We start from the raw sequence: 18,283 nt of genomic DNA, 5'->3' as shown, positions 1-18,283 counted from the left end.
GTGGTCATATTTATTTTACTTAAAAATAATATCTATAGCATGCAGGGGGCTGTTCTTATATTATATGTAAGTGCGTGCCAACAAGAACATCATTTCTAAACTTTAACAAAGGCACCTGCCATTCTGATAACTACCATGTTTGATTACCTTATCAGGTAGGCAACAAGTTCACCAGCATTTCTCCTCCAGAGGGTGAGAGCTACATTCAATTTTAAGTTTCTTCCGAAGAGCACTTGCGTCATTGTGTCATGATCTTTGGATATCTAGCCAAATAAAAAAAAAAGAAAAAGAAGTTAAAGTAAAAACAAAGAAAATAAAGCAACAATGATGTGAATACTTTGTAAGTGAGAAATTCTAGCCCCCTTCAAAATGCTTAAATATAAAAAACACAAACTTTACCTACAGTATATACCAAATCAAAAGTAAAATACACAGGGAAAAAAAATTCTGTCTACTCCTATACACGGTGTGGTATGAAAGGAGACTACTAATAGAGTATTTCATAATACAAAATGCATATAACTTTAATAAAGTAATAGGCATGAGTGACCCACATTGAACACACAAAACAGGTCAAACATGCAGTAGTTTACCTCTTGATGCTGTTAACATCATGAGTGCAAATCAACAGAACCTCACGTAAGAACATGATATTTTATCCGGAAAGTTAAATCTCTGTATTAACACACTGGATGTTCCACAACAGGCTGGAAGTGGTATTGTGGAAGAAGCAACATAGCTTGACATACTGAAACCTATTTAATCCAATTTAGGGTCATGAGTGGCTACAGGCTGTTCAGGCTGCAACCAATCATGGAAGGTGCGGCAGTCCATTACAGAAGTGTTTGTCAAAAATAAACTCAACAGACACCATTCGATTAAATGCACTGTATAGATAGACAGTCAGAAAAACAGTAATTTATTTCTTCAAAGGGGAAACTTTAACTTTTCACAGAAGTTACAATATATTAAAACAGTACATATAAACAGACAATGAATGTTGCATCAAACCCATGCAAATAGAATTTTGGTGAGAGCGCATATCTCCTGTTGTCCATCCATCCATCCATTGTCTCCCGCTTATCCGAGGCTGGGTCGCGGGGGCAGCAGCTTGAGCTGAGATGCCCAGACTTCCCTCTCCCCGGCCACTTCTTCTAGCTCTTCCGGGAGAATCCCGAGGTGTTTCCAGGCCAGCCGGGAGACATAGTCCCTCCAACGTGCCCTGGGTCTTCCCCGGGGCCTCCTCCCGGTTAGACGTGCCCGGAACACCTCACCAGGGAGGCGTCCAGGAGGCATCCTGATCAGATGCCTGAGCCACCTCATCTGACTCCTCTCGATGCGGAGGAGCAGCGGCTCTACTCTGAGCCCCTCCCGGATGACTGAGCTTCTCACCCTATCTTTAAGGGAAAGCCCAGACACCCTGCGGAGGAAACTCATTTCAGCCGCTTGTATTCGCGATCTCGTTCTTTCGGTCACTACCCATAGCTCATGACCATAGGTGAGGGTAGGAACATAGATCGACTGGTAAATTGAGAGCTTTGCCTTGCGGCTCAGCTCCTTTTTTACCACGACAGACCGATGCAGCGCCCACATTACTGCGGATGCCGCACCGATCCGCCTGTCGATCTCACGCTCCATTCTTCCCTCACTCGTGAACAAGACCCCGAGATACTTGAACTCCTCCACTTGGGGCAGGATCTCGCTACCAACCCTGAGAGGGCACTCCACCCTTTTCCGGCTTGAGGACCATGGTCTCGGATTTGGAGGTGCTGATTCTCATCCCAGCCGCTTCACACTCGGCTGCAAACTGATCCAGAGAGAGCTGAAGATCACGGCCTGATGAAGCAAACAGGACAACATCATCTGCAAAAAGCAGTGACCCAATCCTGAGCCCACCAAACCGGACCCCCTCAACGCCCTGGCTGCGCCTAGAAATTCTGTCCATAAAAGTTATGAACAGAATCGGTGACAAAGGGCAGCCCTGGCGGAGTCCAACTCTCACTGGAAACGGGTTCGACTTACTGCTGGCAATGCGGACCAGGCTCTGGCACCAATCGTACAGGGACCGAACAGCCCTTATCAGGGGGGCCGGTACCCCATACTCTCGGAGTACCCCCCACAGGATTCCCCGAGGGACACGGTCGAATGCCTTTTCCAAGTCCACAAAACATATGTAGACTGTTTGGGCAAACTCCCATGCACCCTCCAGGACCCTGCTAAGGGTATAGAGCTGGTCCACTGTTCCGCGACCAGGACGAAAACCACACTGTTCCTCCTGAATCCGAGGCTCGACTATCCGACGGACCCTCCTCTCCAGGACACCTGAATAGACTTTTCCAGGGAGGCTGAGGAGTGTGATCCCTCTGTAGTTGGAACACACCCTCCGATCCCCCTTCTTAAAGAATGTCCCTGATGTCCATGCGATGTTGCAGAGGCGTGTCAACCAAGACAGTCCTACAACATCCAGAGCCTTGAGGAACTCCGGGCGTATCTCATCCACCCCCGGGGCCCTGCCACCAAGGAGTTTTTTGACCACCTCGGTGACCTCAGTCCCAGAGATGGGGGAGCCCACCTCTGAGTTCCCAGGCTCTGCTTCCTCATTGGAAGGCATGTTAATGTGATTGAGGAGGTCTTCGAAGTACTCCCCCCACCGACCCACAACGTCCCGAGTCGAGGTCAGCAGCGCACCATCCCCACCATATACAGTGTTGACACTGCACTGCTTCCCCTTCCTGAGACGCCGGATGGTGGACCAGAATCTCCTTGAAGCCGTCAGAAAGTCGTTCTCCATGGCCTCCCCAAACTCCTCCCACGCCCGAGTTTTTGCCTCAGCAACCACCAAAGCCGCATTCTGCTTGGCCTGCCGGTACCTATCAGCTGCCTCCAGAGTCCCACAGGACAAAAGGGTCCCGTAGGACTCCTTGTTCAGCTTGACGGTATCCTTCACCGCCGGTGTCCACCAACGGGTTTGGGGATTGCCGCCACGACAGGCACCGACCACCTTACGGCCACAGCTCCGGTCAGCCGCCTCAACAATAGAGGCACGGAACATGGCCCATTCGGACTCAATGTCCCCCACCTCCCTCGGGATGTGGTCGAAGTTCTGCCGGAAGTGGGAGTCGAAGCTACTTCTGACAGGGGGCTCTGCCAGACATTCCCAGCAGACCCTCACAACACGTTTGGGCCTACCAGGCCTGGCCGGCATCCTCCCCCACCATCGAAGCCAACTCACCACCAGGTGGTGATCAGTTGACAGCTCCGCCCCTCTCTTCACCCGAGTGTCCAAGACATGTGGCCGCAAGTCCGACGACATGACCACGAAGTCGATAATCGAACTGAGGCCTAGGGTGTCCTGGTGCCAAGTGCACATATGAACACCCCTATGCTTGAACATGGTGTTCGTTATGGACAATTCGTGACGAGCACAGAAGTCCAATAACAAAACACCTCTCGGGTTCAGATCGGGGGGGCCATTCCTCCCAATCACGCCCTTCCAGGTCTCACTGTCATTGCCCACGTGAGCATTGAAGTCTCCCAGCAGAACGAGGGAGTCCCCAGAAGGTATGCCCTCTAGCACCCCCTCCAGGGACTCCAAAAAGGGTGGGTACTCTGAACTGCTGTTCGGTACATACGCACAAACAACAGTTAGGACCCGTCCCCCCACCCAAAGGCGAAGGGAGGCTACCCTCTCGTCCACTGGGGTAAACCCCAATGTACAGGCTCCAAGTCGGGGGGCAATAAGTATACCCACACCCGCTCGGCGCCTCTCACCGGGGGCAACTCCAGAGTGGTAGAGAGTCCAGCCCCTCTCAAGGAGATTGGTTCCAGAGTCCAAGCTGTGCGTCGAGGTGAGTCCGACTATATCTAGCCGGAACCTCTCAACTTCGCGCACTAGCTCAGGCTCCTTCCCCTTCAGAGAGGTGACATTCCACGTCCCAAGAGCCAGCTTCTGTAGCCGAGGATCGGACCGCCAAGGTCCCCGCCTTCGGCCACCACCCAACTCACACTGCACTCCTTGGCCCCTCCCATAGGTGGTGAGCCCTTGGGAAGGGGGACCCACGTTGCCTCTTCGGGCTGTGCCCGGCCGAGCCCCATGGGTGCAGGCCCGGCCACCAGGCGCTCGCCATCGAGCCCCACCTCCAGGCCTGGCTCCAGAGTGGGGCCCCGGTGACCCGCGTCCGGGCAAGGGAAAACACAGTCCAAAATTGTTTTTCATCATAGGAGGTTTTGTTTAACCGCACTTTGTCTCATCCCTCACCTAGGACCAGTTTGCCTTGGGTGGCCCTACCAGGGGCATAAAGCCCCGGACAACAGAGCTCCTAGGATCCTAGGATCATTGGGACACGCAAACCCCTCCACCACGATAAGGTGGCGGTTAAAGGAGGGGTGGCGGTTGTTGTACTGGTAAGTATACAGGTGAATGACAGATTTCACCTGTGATTCAACACGTTCTAATGAACTTACCATAAAATTTGATAAATTAGACATTCCTATTGACAAATGTTTAGTTTGAAATTTACTTCACATGTAGCCAGGAAGTACAGTTGCACAGTTAAAAAAATTGAACAGCGGTTGACAAAGATGATGGCTAAATCAATCAGGACTAAACCAAACAAGATTTCAAAAAACATTAATTTAACATCACCTGTGAACTGTCTGAGAGCCAGGAAATGATCTGGGGTCTAACACTAGAGAAATAATTATGTTCCTTCCACTTGTCATAAACACGTAACTATAAATGTGGCACTTGGTGCCATGGCCCACCTGCCAAGTTGTTTTGCCTGCCTAAGGAAAAGTCATCCCAGATGGAGGATCGCAGGAATCGTGGGAGAGAGGGGTCCTTTCATCGGATTGGCTGGCCCAGCACTGTTTCAGCTGTGGAATGGCCAAATGGGGGAGGCAGCTTGAAGGATGAGGTCTCCAGGACTCTATACAAATCTTATTATGGGATATATCATCTACTGTTAAATTCTACTCTGTACTTCTAAAATTTATATATTTTTTTTTTATTTCTTACTATATTGAGAAATTGTTCTGTGTACTGTACTGTATTGTATTGTATTGACCCCCTTCTTTTGACACCCACTGCACGCCCAATCTACCTGGAAAGGGGTCTCTCTTTGAACTGCCTTTCCCAAGGTTTCTTCCATTTTTCCCTACTAGGTTTTTTTGGGGGTTTTTCCTTGTCTTCATAGAGAGTCAAGGCTGGGGTGCTGTCAAGAGGCAGGGCCTGTTAAAGCCCATTGCGGCACTTCCTGTGTGATTTTGGGATATACAAAAATAAACTGTATTGTATTATTGTATTGTATAAAAAAAAGTATACATTACTTCCTCTACAAATATCTGAATTGAACTAATCCACTTATTAACATATTTTCCTACCTTGCTTCAATGGCCTGACAACATCTAGATGAATTAAGCTGGACTTAAAAAAGATCAATGAATATGCCATTCCATTGTGGTAGGTAATCAAAGCTACTCACGATGGCATTATGTATATGGCATGAAGTAACCACAGAAGACACCAGTTGGCAACTCATGCAGACTTGCCAGGTCAATTTATGGTTATCAGTTAAGTAGCAGTGAACCTTTACACTCTGAGAAGAAATTAAGAGCCTTCAGAGGAAATAGATGAATAATTTCATGCAGTACACATCACAGCTGCTTACTAATCTTGGGTCCAAGAATTCACCAGCATGTACATGTGGGCATTACCTCTAAGAACTCACAAAAAAGAATAAAATGACTGGTACATTTACCTCTGCCAAATAATCATTATACTTTGACACTGCTCCATCCATTTTAGTGGTTTCTCCAGAGCTCAGAGCTAATGAGTAGCGATCGTTGTGCAGTCGTTCATGAAGGCCACCTGCACAGGACAGTTCATTTTCCTTGTTTGCCATGTCACAGCCCCAGCGGACAAGGGGCTGCTTTAGTTTTGCAATGGTATGCACAGCCTGGCGCGTTCCTTTCTTTCTGATGACCAGAACTTTCTTCACCTTAAAGCTGTTGTATATATTCAAACCAACTGGAGATCTGTTTATTAAGCAAAAAAGAAAACACAATGTGTATAACATGTCTATCTACATATGACCACATTTTCCTCAATGACAGCATCTGGATAAGTGTTTTATTGCTGAATATAATTTTTCACGCATTCAAATGTCAGAAATATTTTCATGCATTCCATTAATTGTTGGGTCAGAAACAAACAGGTGCAAATCCAAAACAGTAGACACCATCACAATGGGAAATTACTGGTATCGCTCCAGCTTACCCAATTAACTCAGCATCAAGCAAATGCACTATAGGATGGGTTTATGTAGGTCAACACATACAAAAATCATTTTTGAATTCTTTAGAAAAGGAAAGGCGCTCCGGTTTCCTCCCACAGTCCAAAGACATGAAGGTTAGGTGGATTGGCGATTCTAAATTGGCCCTAGTGTGTGCTTGGTGTGTTTGTGTGTGTCCTGCGGTGGGTTGGCACCCTGCCCAGGATTGGTTCCTGCCTTGTGCCCTTTGTTGGCTGGGATTGGCTCCAGCAGACCCCCGTGACCCTGTGTTCGGATTCAGCGGGTTGGGAAATGGATGGATGGATGGATATAAAAGGGAAAGGAGAAAGGCAAATTGATATGTAACAAAAAACAGCACAAAACACTTTTAAGGGTTTGAGGCCTTGCATTTGACTCTCCCAAAACAATTTTACCATTTCAGATGGGAACTTCCCCTTCACTGAATTATTTTTCCCTATAAGTGACCTTAAATGTTTCCTTTTTTGAAAATAAAAAGCTTTAAGTGAAACTGTTTGGATCTTAAAAAAAAACAGCTATTCTGATTAATTACATTTCCTCAAATCTGCCATTTTTTTTTTTTTTTAGTAAATTACATGAGAGAATTGCTTGGCATATTGCAGTATAACATACTGCACCCAATGGATGTTTACCTTTGACACAAGCTCTGTGTTTATTCATTTGAACCAGGCTTCGGTAGGGGAGGGGAAAAAAACTAAGTTGCTGGTGAGAACTGGGAGCATTTCACAACTACACAAGGGAAACATATTCTAAAATCTTTGTGATCCTTTGAATATTTTGTTTTGTTTTTTAATTAGAGCCAAAGGAGGTACTGTAGGTTGATAGTAGAGGAGTCCACTATAGGCTGCATGCTGAGTAGTTCTTCACTGCTAATCTTGGTAACACCACCTCCTGAATACTGGCCAGTGCACTAATAACAAATATGGAGAGAACTGCACTAGACTTCCCAACAGAAAGTTGTTTTCAAGGAATAAACAGAAACAAAATCTCAAGTGTTAAAACCACAAAAAAAGGAATTCCACACAAACATGCCTTAAGTAGACATTCAAGTGCAATACATCACAAAACCTATGAGCAATGAGCCACCCAAAGTAGCACCTCACCTTTTCTTTGTGGAATACTCTTCTTCTATTTCTTCTTTTAAAAAATAAGCCTGCAGAAATGAAAGGAATGAGAGTAGAAAAAGGAAAATAGTTAACAGAAACAGCACCAGAATTCAAACCTTGGCAACAATATGCCACACTGAGTCAATTCACCTTTCATTTCTTAAAAGAAAAGCAGAGTTTTAGTGAAGTATCTTAAGATAATGTTCATTAAATCTATAGATATACTGTATAATGCAAAGTTGACTGATTGAGTCACTCCCCTTTTCAGTTTAGCTAAAATGCTGAAATTTGGCGTTGATCACCAGATCAGTACTGAAAACCGACCTACCTCTCACCCTACATTTGATTGCGGTGCTCAATATATTAATGGAGAGCACCAAAAAGAGCTATTCAATCATGGTGTTGCAAACGACAAGGGAGAACATCAGCCTTATAAATTGCAGCTTGAATTTTGAATGGCGAAATGCTCCACACTCTTCACATTAATACATCATTGTAACACACAGGGTACCAGCGCTTATGGGCTTCAACTTCAAGCAATGCTTTCCATATACATTTACATCTGCAGACTTTAAAGAGAGACTACAAACAAGTGATGAAAAACACAAAAACAAATACTGTACTTTAGTGAGTGACAAAAACAAAAGAGTCATGCATATAATTATGATAATATATACTCATATTTTCCATTATTCTGGCTGATTACCCATTTCAATTCAAAAGAATACACTTTCTGGCAAAATTTTGTTTTTCAACAATCATCAACAAAAGCCAAGTCACTAGGAGAAGCAGGAACTGGTCTAAGGCAGGATTTTTTTCCTCATAGACAATCATATACAGAGTGTTAAAGAGTAAGCAGCTCCAGTCACGGAATATTATTATTATTATTAATTATTTAACTAATGCCTTTATCCAAGGCAACTCATAATATTTGCGTTGCAGCTTCCCACTGGAGCATAGGCAGGTAAAGTGACTTGCTCATGGTCACACAGTGTCTGTAGACAGATTTGAATCCTTAAGGCTGGGGGTTCAAGTCCTAGGTCGAAAGCCTGAAACACTTAAAAACAACAAAAAATGCTACAGATATTGAATACAGAAAAGTACTCAGTTACACAGTAGTTCTGATACACCCGATTAATAAACATCACTATTACACCAATAGTCTTACAAAATTTCCCAGGAAATGCCAGTTAACACAGCTTGTGCTAAATAAAATATTCAATGTGTAATTGTAACTAAGGCCCTCACATTCTATATAAAACAAAGATAACACCATATAAACAATACAGCAGATATCATAGCAAGCTTTCTAAGTACTCACAGCATGTTTTCTGTTGTGCTGAGTGTAGCATGGACCACACTCTTCCTCTGTAATCTCTGTTCTTGGTTATTATAAATAGTCAAGCAAAATGACACCTTTTAATATCTAATTGAACAGATTACAACATGCAGGCCCCTTCTTCAGGTAAGATCACTTGCATATTTTAATCTGTTCAGTTAGCCAGTAAAAGGTGTCATTTTGCTTGACTTCTCATTGCATCCACAATGACTAACACAGTACAACACCCTAGTACTACAGATATTCTCGGTTATTAAAAGCCACCATTCTTGAAATTTGTGACAATTCTGTTGCCCTGATCTGAAAAGGTCAGCATATAATATCATGAGCTGTCAAATCAATTTATGAAGTCAAGAAAATTTGTATAAAAAAAGCTTGTTTGTGCAAATTAACTCCATCTAAATAAACACTGCCTTACTACTTTCCTTTCATTGCAGCATTTCTGTCACATAGAGCAGATGATGTGCCTTACATTACTCAAAGTGTTTCTGTGAACAGCCATATTGTGTGCTGTATAAAAAACAACTTTTGTCAAACACCAACATCAAGCACTTCCTTAGTTTGTGGGCTTTTCATAATTGAAATCATTCATTGCCATGAATCTGTCAAGAAAAATATTATGAAACAAAGTGGACATTATTAGCCACAGTCCTGAAACAACAGATATGTTTTATTTTTTTAATCCATTTTTCTTGTGGATTCTTCCTGTCTGCTCCCAGATGACTTTTAACAATCAAGTGCCGCTTTGTTAACCACTGTATGCAGGCAACAATGTATTGTATAGTTAGCAAGATGGCACACCTGCTGTTCAGCTACACCAGCCAATTTCTCCTACACTCTGAAAACCACACTTTGTGAATTGCTTTACTTTATTAGTTCAAATATCACAAAATAAAATTTTTCTCTGAGGCTGCCAGTGGCCATATCCTCTTGAGGACAGCCATTTAAGGTAACATAACACAACATTTTAAACTGATGGACAGTCGAGGTGCTGGACAGAACGCATGAGAACTGCAGGGCTCATTCACATGGAGTCAATCTACTCATCCAGCATCTCTTTGGAGCTGTGGAAGAACAACTCTTGTAACTGGCATAGAGACTTTTAAAGAAAAATCACAACCATAAATTGTAAACACTATTACTACACTGACAGACACATTATCTACAAATAATACACTGCAATTATATTCAACCATTTTGAACAGCCATGTTCCTGTATGGTCTACTTTACTTATGGCCAGATCTCATTGTTGTGCCACTTAGACATTTGAATGACAAAATACATTCAAACTCCTTCATGTATTATTTGACAATAAAATTTTAAAATATTAACCAGTATATCTATAACAGGCTGTATAATTTTTCAAAACTTAATGATTGAAATGTGAAACATCTTCCAGTAAAACACCCACACACTCCAGTACAACACAGCTCCAGAAGTCGGCCAGGAAGTGCCAATCAAACATAACAGTTTCAAAGGGCAGCTGACCATGAAATTGTGCAGACGTCTACCATTACACAATACACAACATTTAATACAATTTTCTACCACAGTTTAAGTTAGCATAATTTTAGTGAATAGTGAACAGTCACAGCACACACACTCGTGACCACCTGTGCAGCAAACCCAGTGACTCAGCCTCAGTAACAAAAATCAAATGGCTTGGATATTATGAAGAAACAAACGAAAACAGTTGTCAATTGCGCAAACAGAGGAAAAATTCATGGAAGTCTGGAGACAGCACAAATGTCTGTTCAATGTTTCATCTTTCTTGTGTCATCACAGAGTACAGAAAAAAAAATAATGCTGCACATAGATTGGCTGTTGCAAAATGTCAACTTTTGGATACTTTTGAAGCCCAATAAAAAACTCAAACTGTGATCCTTAGTCGTGAAATATGACATCCTCCATTATAGCCTTAATGAAAAGCATCAGCTTTTTGGTCAAGCACTACGTAAGCAGACTGAAAAGACAGGACATTAGTTGAATATGGGACCACTTCATTGCTGCCAATTTGATGATTAACTCATACTGTATACACACGACAACTCTGTCGGTAATGGAACAAACAAAAAAAATACCAAGAAGGAGAATGGAGTCATTGAAAAGAATACCAGAGTGGAGGGTCTTCACAATGAGGCCGTGTGGAGTAAATTCAAAACAATACTAGGAGATTCTGTACAATACAAATTCTGACCAACCTCAAATACAAATTCTGACCCTAAAACATCATATCACATACTAAGAGATGCATTCTCTCATGAAAAGTTTCCTTGTGGGAAGGTCTTATTGTTTTAGGATGTTCTCATTGGCAGGTAAAAATGTCTTAAGTTTTCCATCATGTTTACAAAAATACTGGAACACTACAGGAAAAAATGTTGATAGCACAGCAGCACAAGAAGACAGGCACATTGGTGGCCCAATCACTGCTTTGGCCCATTAAGGCAAATGAAACCCAAAGACTGCTATCCTTCAACGTTCACCAGGAAAGAAGTAGTTTGGTCAGTCATAGGAAGAAGCATCAAAGACTTCAAAATATAACAGCAATGCACACTCAACATCTGTTCTGCAGCTGAGCTTAGTAGGCTGTGTTTTCTCTTATAATATATTTTAACAAGTAGGGCTCATTTTGATTTTTGTAACAAGGCAGCAAATTGCTAAAAGCTACTTATCTTCTCATACAGCAGCATTATTTGGTTACACCAAATCATTGCTGAGTTGGTGCATTTAATTCCCTGTGAATGTGTTTGCTGTTTAACTGGTCTAAAACTTGAAGAACCTGCCAAAGGACACACCTGACTCGCCTCTCCTGAATTACCCAAACAGTGACAAAGGAAATATTAGCAATAGAAAGTGCACTGTAAATACAAGCACGGGAACAGACGGTGGAACTTCTTTTTCACATTCTTATGTGCCTTTTCTTCCCCTAACATGTCATTCTCCCAAATGTTAGAAATAAAATCTAAAATAGTTAAGGACAGAGATAATTGAATACACATGCTAGAAGAGAAACTTTCATTAATGAGTGTTTGACTTGATACAGTATATGGAGGTAGTTCAGCCTTTTAATTTTTTTAAATGCTGCTTAAAACTACTTTATATGACACCTCTCAAGCAGTCTGACTATCTGGGTTACAAAGCATACATAATTACTAAGTCAATAGAAATACTGAAATAGTAAAAATGAAAGTTACATAAGTGAACAGAGGCAGATGAAAAAGTACTGAAAGTCTGCAAAAGCTACAGCAGGGGTCTCCAACACGTCGCTCATGAGCTACCGGTAGCTCACAACCCATTTTCAAGTAGCTCGCCAAAGGGTTAATGAATCCTACATAACTTTGAAAACTTGATTAGTCAAATTAGGGGTGGGCGATCTTTCCAAAAAATCATATCACGATCCACAATCTGAATTGCAATCTATCTTTTCAGTGTGGCATACACTTAAATTTTTAAATATCAAACAAAGTTGAATTCAATTGTTCTCTCGTTCACTAGCTAAGCGGAGTTAAGGAACATGTCCCAAAGCTGGTGAGTGAGTGAGTGTGGAAAGCCCCCCCGCTGACTTTTTCTCGGATTCGTGCAAATAAATCGGTTTTGCAAGCGAACTACGATGCATAGTGAAATGAGAGACGTCGCAAAATGAACCAGAATGTTCAAGCAAATTATAGAAAAAACCCGATCTAAATCCATTAAGTAGTTCTCTCGTTTAAAGCGGACAGTCAAACATTGGATTGTATGTTATATATTAGTAAACCTTCAAAATAATGTGCAGTTAAAGTCTCAACAGCATTCTCAGCATTTCTGGAGCTTAGTAGATCCAGATATCTAGAAGAATCTTCACCAAGCAGCTCTGAAAATGTCTGCTTTGTTTGGGTCTACATACCTCTGTGAGTCGGCCTTTTCTGACATGAATGTCATGAAATCCAAGTTCAGAACAAGACTGACAGATGAATATTTAAATGACTCCATAAGACTGAACCTAAGTGGCTACACTCCACCATACACCTCTCTTGTTGACTCCATGCAGTGCCAGTCATCTCACTAACTAAAAAAAAAAAAAAAATCACACATACAACTGGACATGTTAATACTCTTGTAAAGTGAAACAGTGACATGTAACAAAATGACAAATGAATAAGACATATCTCTGTATTTGCATTGTTTTGTTTTGACAACATTCATGTTTTAATTCAATAGTGAGAGATGCACTAGAAAATGTATACAGACATACAAAATGCACTTGCAGGTGAACTAAATATTTTTTGTGATGTTTTAATGCAAAATGTGAGTTGTGGGCACCAACATTTTGTAAATTTTCCGGCAAAACAAGCCTATTCAGTTTGTTTGGGTTGAAATAAGCTAGGTATGTCAGAGGACTGGGACTTTGTGAAGTGGGGTCCAGCCTCACGTGGGGAGGCAAAATGGGGGGGTGGGGGGGGAGAGAAAGAGAGCAAGCTATATCTAATCTATCCTTTTAATCCTTATAATTATAACTTCCAACGTAACAATAGGCTGCATGGAAATAACTCATGGGAAAATTGGAAATAAAGGTTAAAGCTATCTCACTTCCAGTTAAGACTATAAAATGACATAAATAATTCAGAATCAATATCTCCATAATTAAACAGTTAACTGTGTGAGCTGGAATATTAAAGGCCTGAATCACGAATTAAAGAGAAACAAAGTATTCTCTCACCTAACAGGTCTAAACGCTAAAATAGTATTTTTATAGGAGACCCACTTATTAAGCAAAGATCAGTTCTGGCTGCAAAAAGACTGGACTGGCCAAGTGTTCCATTCCAGCTTTACAAAGAAAACTAGAGGTGTGAGAATTCTGGGCTTCTTAAGAGGACAGATTATTTCATATCTTTTCCACAGAAATAAATTAAAAACCAAGAAGGTATCAGAGCTAACCAGCGAAATTACTAGAATAGATCAAGAACATGCCAGGTGTCCAAGCGAGGCTCTTCATAGGAAAAGACAGGCTTTGCATTCAGAGCTCAACCTCTTAACAACCAAAGAAACTGAGCAACTCATTTTAAAATCAAGATATCATTACTATGAACACGGAGAGAAAGCTAATAAGCTCTTAGCTCAACAAATCCACAAGCAAAAAGTTCGCAATACAATCCCAGCAATCACCAACACGAACGGAGATAAAATCATTGACCATAAAAATATAATGCACACATTTAGAAACTACTATAAATCCTTATATTCTACTAAGTTCAAAGAAGACAATACACAATCTAATGCATTTTTGGATACATTACAGATACCACAAATAGATACTTTTATTGCAGAGGAATTGGATAAACTTCTGGAACTATCAGAATTACTAGATGCTATAAAGTCACTTCAGAGCGGGAAAGCAGCAGGCCCTGATGGCTACCCAGTCGAATTCTCCACTCAGCTAGCTCCCCTCTTATTAGCAACATTTACAGAAGCTACAGACATTCAAATTCTACCTCAAACTTTTCGCCAAGCATTAATCACTGTCTTTCCTAAACAAAACAAGGACTTATTACAATGTGCATCAAACAGACCAATTTCACTTCTGAATGATGATGTTAAGATACTCTCCAGTCCTAGCTAGAAGGATGGAGAAAGTGCTGCCTTCGGTAATATCACAAGATCAAACTGGATTTATGAAAAGCAGATACTTAGCTTCCAATCTCCGACGCCTGTTTAATGTAATATATTCACCTGCAAAGTCAAACACCTCGGAGATATTATTACTGTTGGATGCAGAAAAAGCATTTGATATGATTGAATGGAACTACCTTTTCACTACATTAGAGAAATTTGGGTTTGGCCTGAATATTTGTGCATGGATCAAACTACTGTATACCAATCCAGAAGCTTCAGTTTGTATTAACATTTCCTCAGACTACTTTAAACTAGAATGTGGTACCAGACAAGGATGCCCCTTGTCACCACTGCTATCTGCAATCACCACTGAACCACTGGCAGTTCACTGTTGATAAAGGGGATTATCAGAGAAGGACTGGAACAAAAAATTTCTCGATATGCAGATGATATGGTTTTGTATATATCAGACCCACAAAATACTGTGCCTGCAGTCTTAACAGCACTTACAGAATTTCAAAAGATCCCTGGTCTCGGAATTAATTTGAATAAAAGTGTGCTCTTTCCAGTGAATTCTCAAGCATACAATATTAGATTGGACACCTTCCCTTTTATTATTGCAGATCAGTTTAAATACCATGGGGTAAATATCACAAGTAAACATAAAGCTCTTTATCAACAAAATTTCGCCGTCTGTATGAAAAAAAAAAGCAAGACTTGCATAGATGGTCAACCCTCCATCTCACACCAGCTGGAAGAATTAACATTGTTAAGATGAATATCCTTCCTAAGCTTCTCTTTTTATTTCAAAACATTCCAATATAAATCAATAAATCATTCTTTAAGCAATTAGATTCAACCATAACCTCATTTATTTGGAACCTAAAGCATCCACGTATGCATAGAGCGACCCTACAAAGACCTAAGACAGAAGATGGCATGGCTCTACTTAACTTTCAGTTTTATTACTGGGCAGCAAACATACAAGCTATAAAAACCTGGACACAAATAGATGAACATACATAGGCTTGGTCCGCAATAGAAATAAAATCCTGCAGTACTTCCCTATATTCCCTGCTTTGTGCCCCAATAAATGCAAGTTATGGCCAATATACTAATAACCCAATTGTGCTTCACTCACTCAGAATATGGAATTAATGTAGAAAGCACTTTAAGATGGAGAATCTTTTAGCTGTGGCACCTCTGCATATGTTTGCGAAGGTTGAAAAAGGTGGTTCTCATGCAGTTTTTAATATCTGGAAAACATTTGGGATTAAATTGCTTAGAGATCTTTATATAGATAACATCTTTGCATCCCAAGAATAATTAAATTCCAAATTTAATTTTCCAGCCACACATTTCTTTCACTATCTTCAAATTAGAAATTTTGTCAAACAGAACCTTCCCGATTTTCCCCATCTCCCACCTTCCTCTATGCTGGAAAAAATATTGCTCAGTCTCAAGGACTCAGACAGCATTTTTGCAATATATAAAAATATTTTACAGTCCCTCCCTTTCAAAGATCCAAGAGGACAATGGGAAAAGGATCTCTCACTCAACATATCAGAAAAGGAGCGGAAGGTAGCAATGCAGAGAATTCATTCAAGCTCCATATGCGCAAAGCATACAATTATTCAACTCAAAATTATATATCGAGCACATCTGTCTCGCTTGAAATTGTCCAAAATGTTTCCAGGGCAAGATCCAACCTGTGAACGCTGCAATCAAGCTCCAGCCTCACTGAGTCACATGTTTTGGGCCTGCACCAAATTAACTTCATTCTGGACAAACATTTTTAGTGCCTTTCAGACAGCCTTGGTGTCACAATCCCTCCTAATCCACTAACAGCTGTGTTTGGTGTTCTTCCAGATGGGCTTAAAGTGGAGAAGGACAAACAAACTGCGATTGCCTTCACTACACTATTGGCATGCAGACTTCTCTTGCTAAACTGGAAGAATCCTAACTCTCCTCTTTTAAGTCAGTGGGTAACTGATGTTTTATATTATTTGAAATTGGTAAAAAATCAAATTCTCACTTAGAGCATCTGTGCAGAACTTTTTCAAAACCTGGAAGGATCTAATCAATAATATTTTAGAATAAGCTCTTAAAGCACTGAGGAAGTAGATTCTCTCCCCATTTCTTTTACTTCTCCATTTATCTGTATCTGCCTATTAAACTCATCAATTTATTTATTTTTTTACTATTTTTAAGTTTTATTCCGTTAGCCATGCTCTCTTTCTCAGGGGTGGGGGTTGATTTGTTTTCAATCCTTTTTTTTTTGCAAAAATTGATCTATTTGCATGGAATGATTACAATAAAAAAAATAAACAATGAGAATAAATGTTAGAAAACATGTGTAGCTCTCGGCCATTTTCATTTTGTAAAAGTAGCTCTCGGGGGGGGGGAAAAAGGATGGAGACCCCTGAGCTAGAGCATTAAAATATTGTCATTGTGTTTTTCACAACAAGATTATATCAGTAACTACTCAAGTCAATGCCAAATATATTAAACAAAAAGGAAAAAAATCATACAAGAGCAGAATATATCATAAGTACAAGAAACACTTATTGCACTTAAAATATTGCACCTTTATGTTATTCAAAAAAGGGAATTATTGCATTATTGTTTGAATAGCAATAATAACCTTACTTAGATTTGAAATTCAATTGAAGGACAGCCCGTGAATAAAAACCGTTTCTGAACCTGTTCTGTAAAGCATATTAGATGGCTGAAGATCAAACAGATGGTCACGAGGGTGAAACAAATCATTAATTATATTGTTAAATGGCCTCTTCAAGTACAGTGATCTATAAATGTCTTCAATTGCTCAAAGTTCTGGGCTGTTTTAATAACCAGTTGAAGAGCTAGGTGATCAGCTCTAGTCATACATACCAAGCTGGGTTCCAGTAAGTTAACAGGTTTTCTATAGCCAACCTGAAGAAGATGAACAGCAGCTTCGCTTCTGGAGCAAGTTTACTCTCCTCAGCTGCCTGAAATAGTAAATTTGTTTCTGTGCTTTCCTTACTATAATGGAGGTGTTAGCAAACCAAGGCAGACATGGGTAATGATATCCCCCAAAAATTTTAACATGGACACTCTTTTCACAGGTTCATTCCTGATCAAAGTTGATGCAAGTTCTGTCCTTTGAGATTTTTTTTTTTTTTAAATCTTTAATGATTTTGATTGATCTTTTTATGTTAGGATACAATTTATTTTCTTCACACTACCTCAACAACTTCTGTATCTCCACCCTCTAGGCTGTTTCATTGTTTTTGTGATTAAACCCACTACTGTTGTGTCATTCATAAACTCGATGATGGTATTTGAAGTGTCAGGGCGAAAACAGTCATGGTAAAGACGGCATGAGGGGGAGACCGAGCACAGCATTCAAACACAGGCATCCTTAGTCACAAGATGACTTAGACCATAGAGCAACAGAGATAAAGTAGAGAGAGACAGAAACTGGTCCTAATCCAAACTGGGAGGAATAATGCTCTTAATACGAGCCATAATCTAAGGTTCTAATCTATGAATTTAAGTGGGTGACAGTGCCAGTCAGTCATCGCAATGCAGAATGGGGGCAGTTTCAAAGAAGCAAGTGTAGGAGAACTCCAGTGTTCAACCGCAGCCGAACCTAACAAATAAATGTTAACAAAGCAGCTGTTTACACACAAGTGGAGACCTGGGGGGTATTTTCGCTTAAATCATCCGAGATCAGATGCCTCATCTTGGATGAGTTAATGCCAGTGAAACTCATCCGGGATAAGTCGGTTTTTCAAACGCAACCGTGTAGTAGATTAGTCTAGCTGGATCTAATCATCCAAGATGAATGCGCGCGCCCGCGCTGATTGAAAAGCCCATATATATTGAGTCTAGAAAACATGATAGGCTGTAACAAAATGACGAAAGAATGGGCGCATTTTTTTTCACACAAGCG

General features: G+C 41.0%; 1 protein-coding gene across 1 annotated transcript in view; it reads right to left on the bottom strand.

Annotated features, from left to right (window-relative positions):
- The window catches only part of katnbl1 (katanin p80 subunit B-like 1), a 50,020-nt gene that overhangs the window by 15,997 nt on the left and 15,740 nt on the right, over positions 1-18,283 (bottom strand). The window contains exons 3-5 of the mRNA XM_028822217.2: positions 7,415-7,464; positions 5,760-6,036; positions 148-263 (exon numbers count right to left, since the gene is read on the bottom strand). Of these exons, the coding sequence (XP_028678050.1) occupies positions 148-263; positions 5,760-6,036; positions 7,415-7,464 (443 nt within the window). The remainder of the gene's footprint in view (positions 1-147; positions 264-5,759; positions 6,037-7,414; positions 7,465-18,283) is intronic.

Source organism: Erpetoichthys calabaricus, chromosome 16, assembly GCF_900747795.2.
Source record: "Erpetoichthys calabaricus chromosome 16, fErpCal1.3, whole genome shotgun sequence".
NCBI classification, from domain to species: Eukaryota; Metazoa; Chordata; class Cladistia; order Polypteriformes; family Polypteridae; genus Erpetoichthys; species Erpetoichthys calabaricus.
Note: the sequence above shows the minus strand (reverse complement) of the source record. Positions and strands in the feature narration are given on the sequence as shown.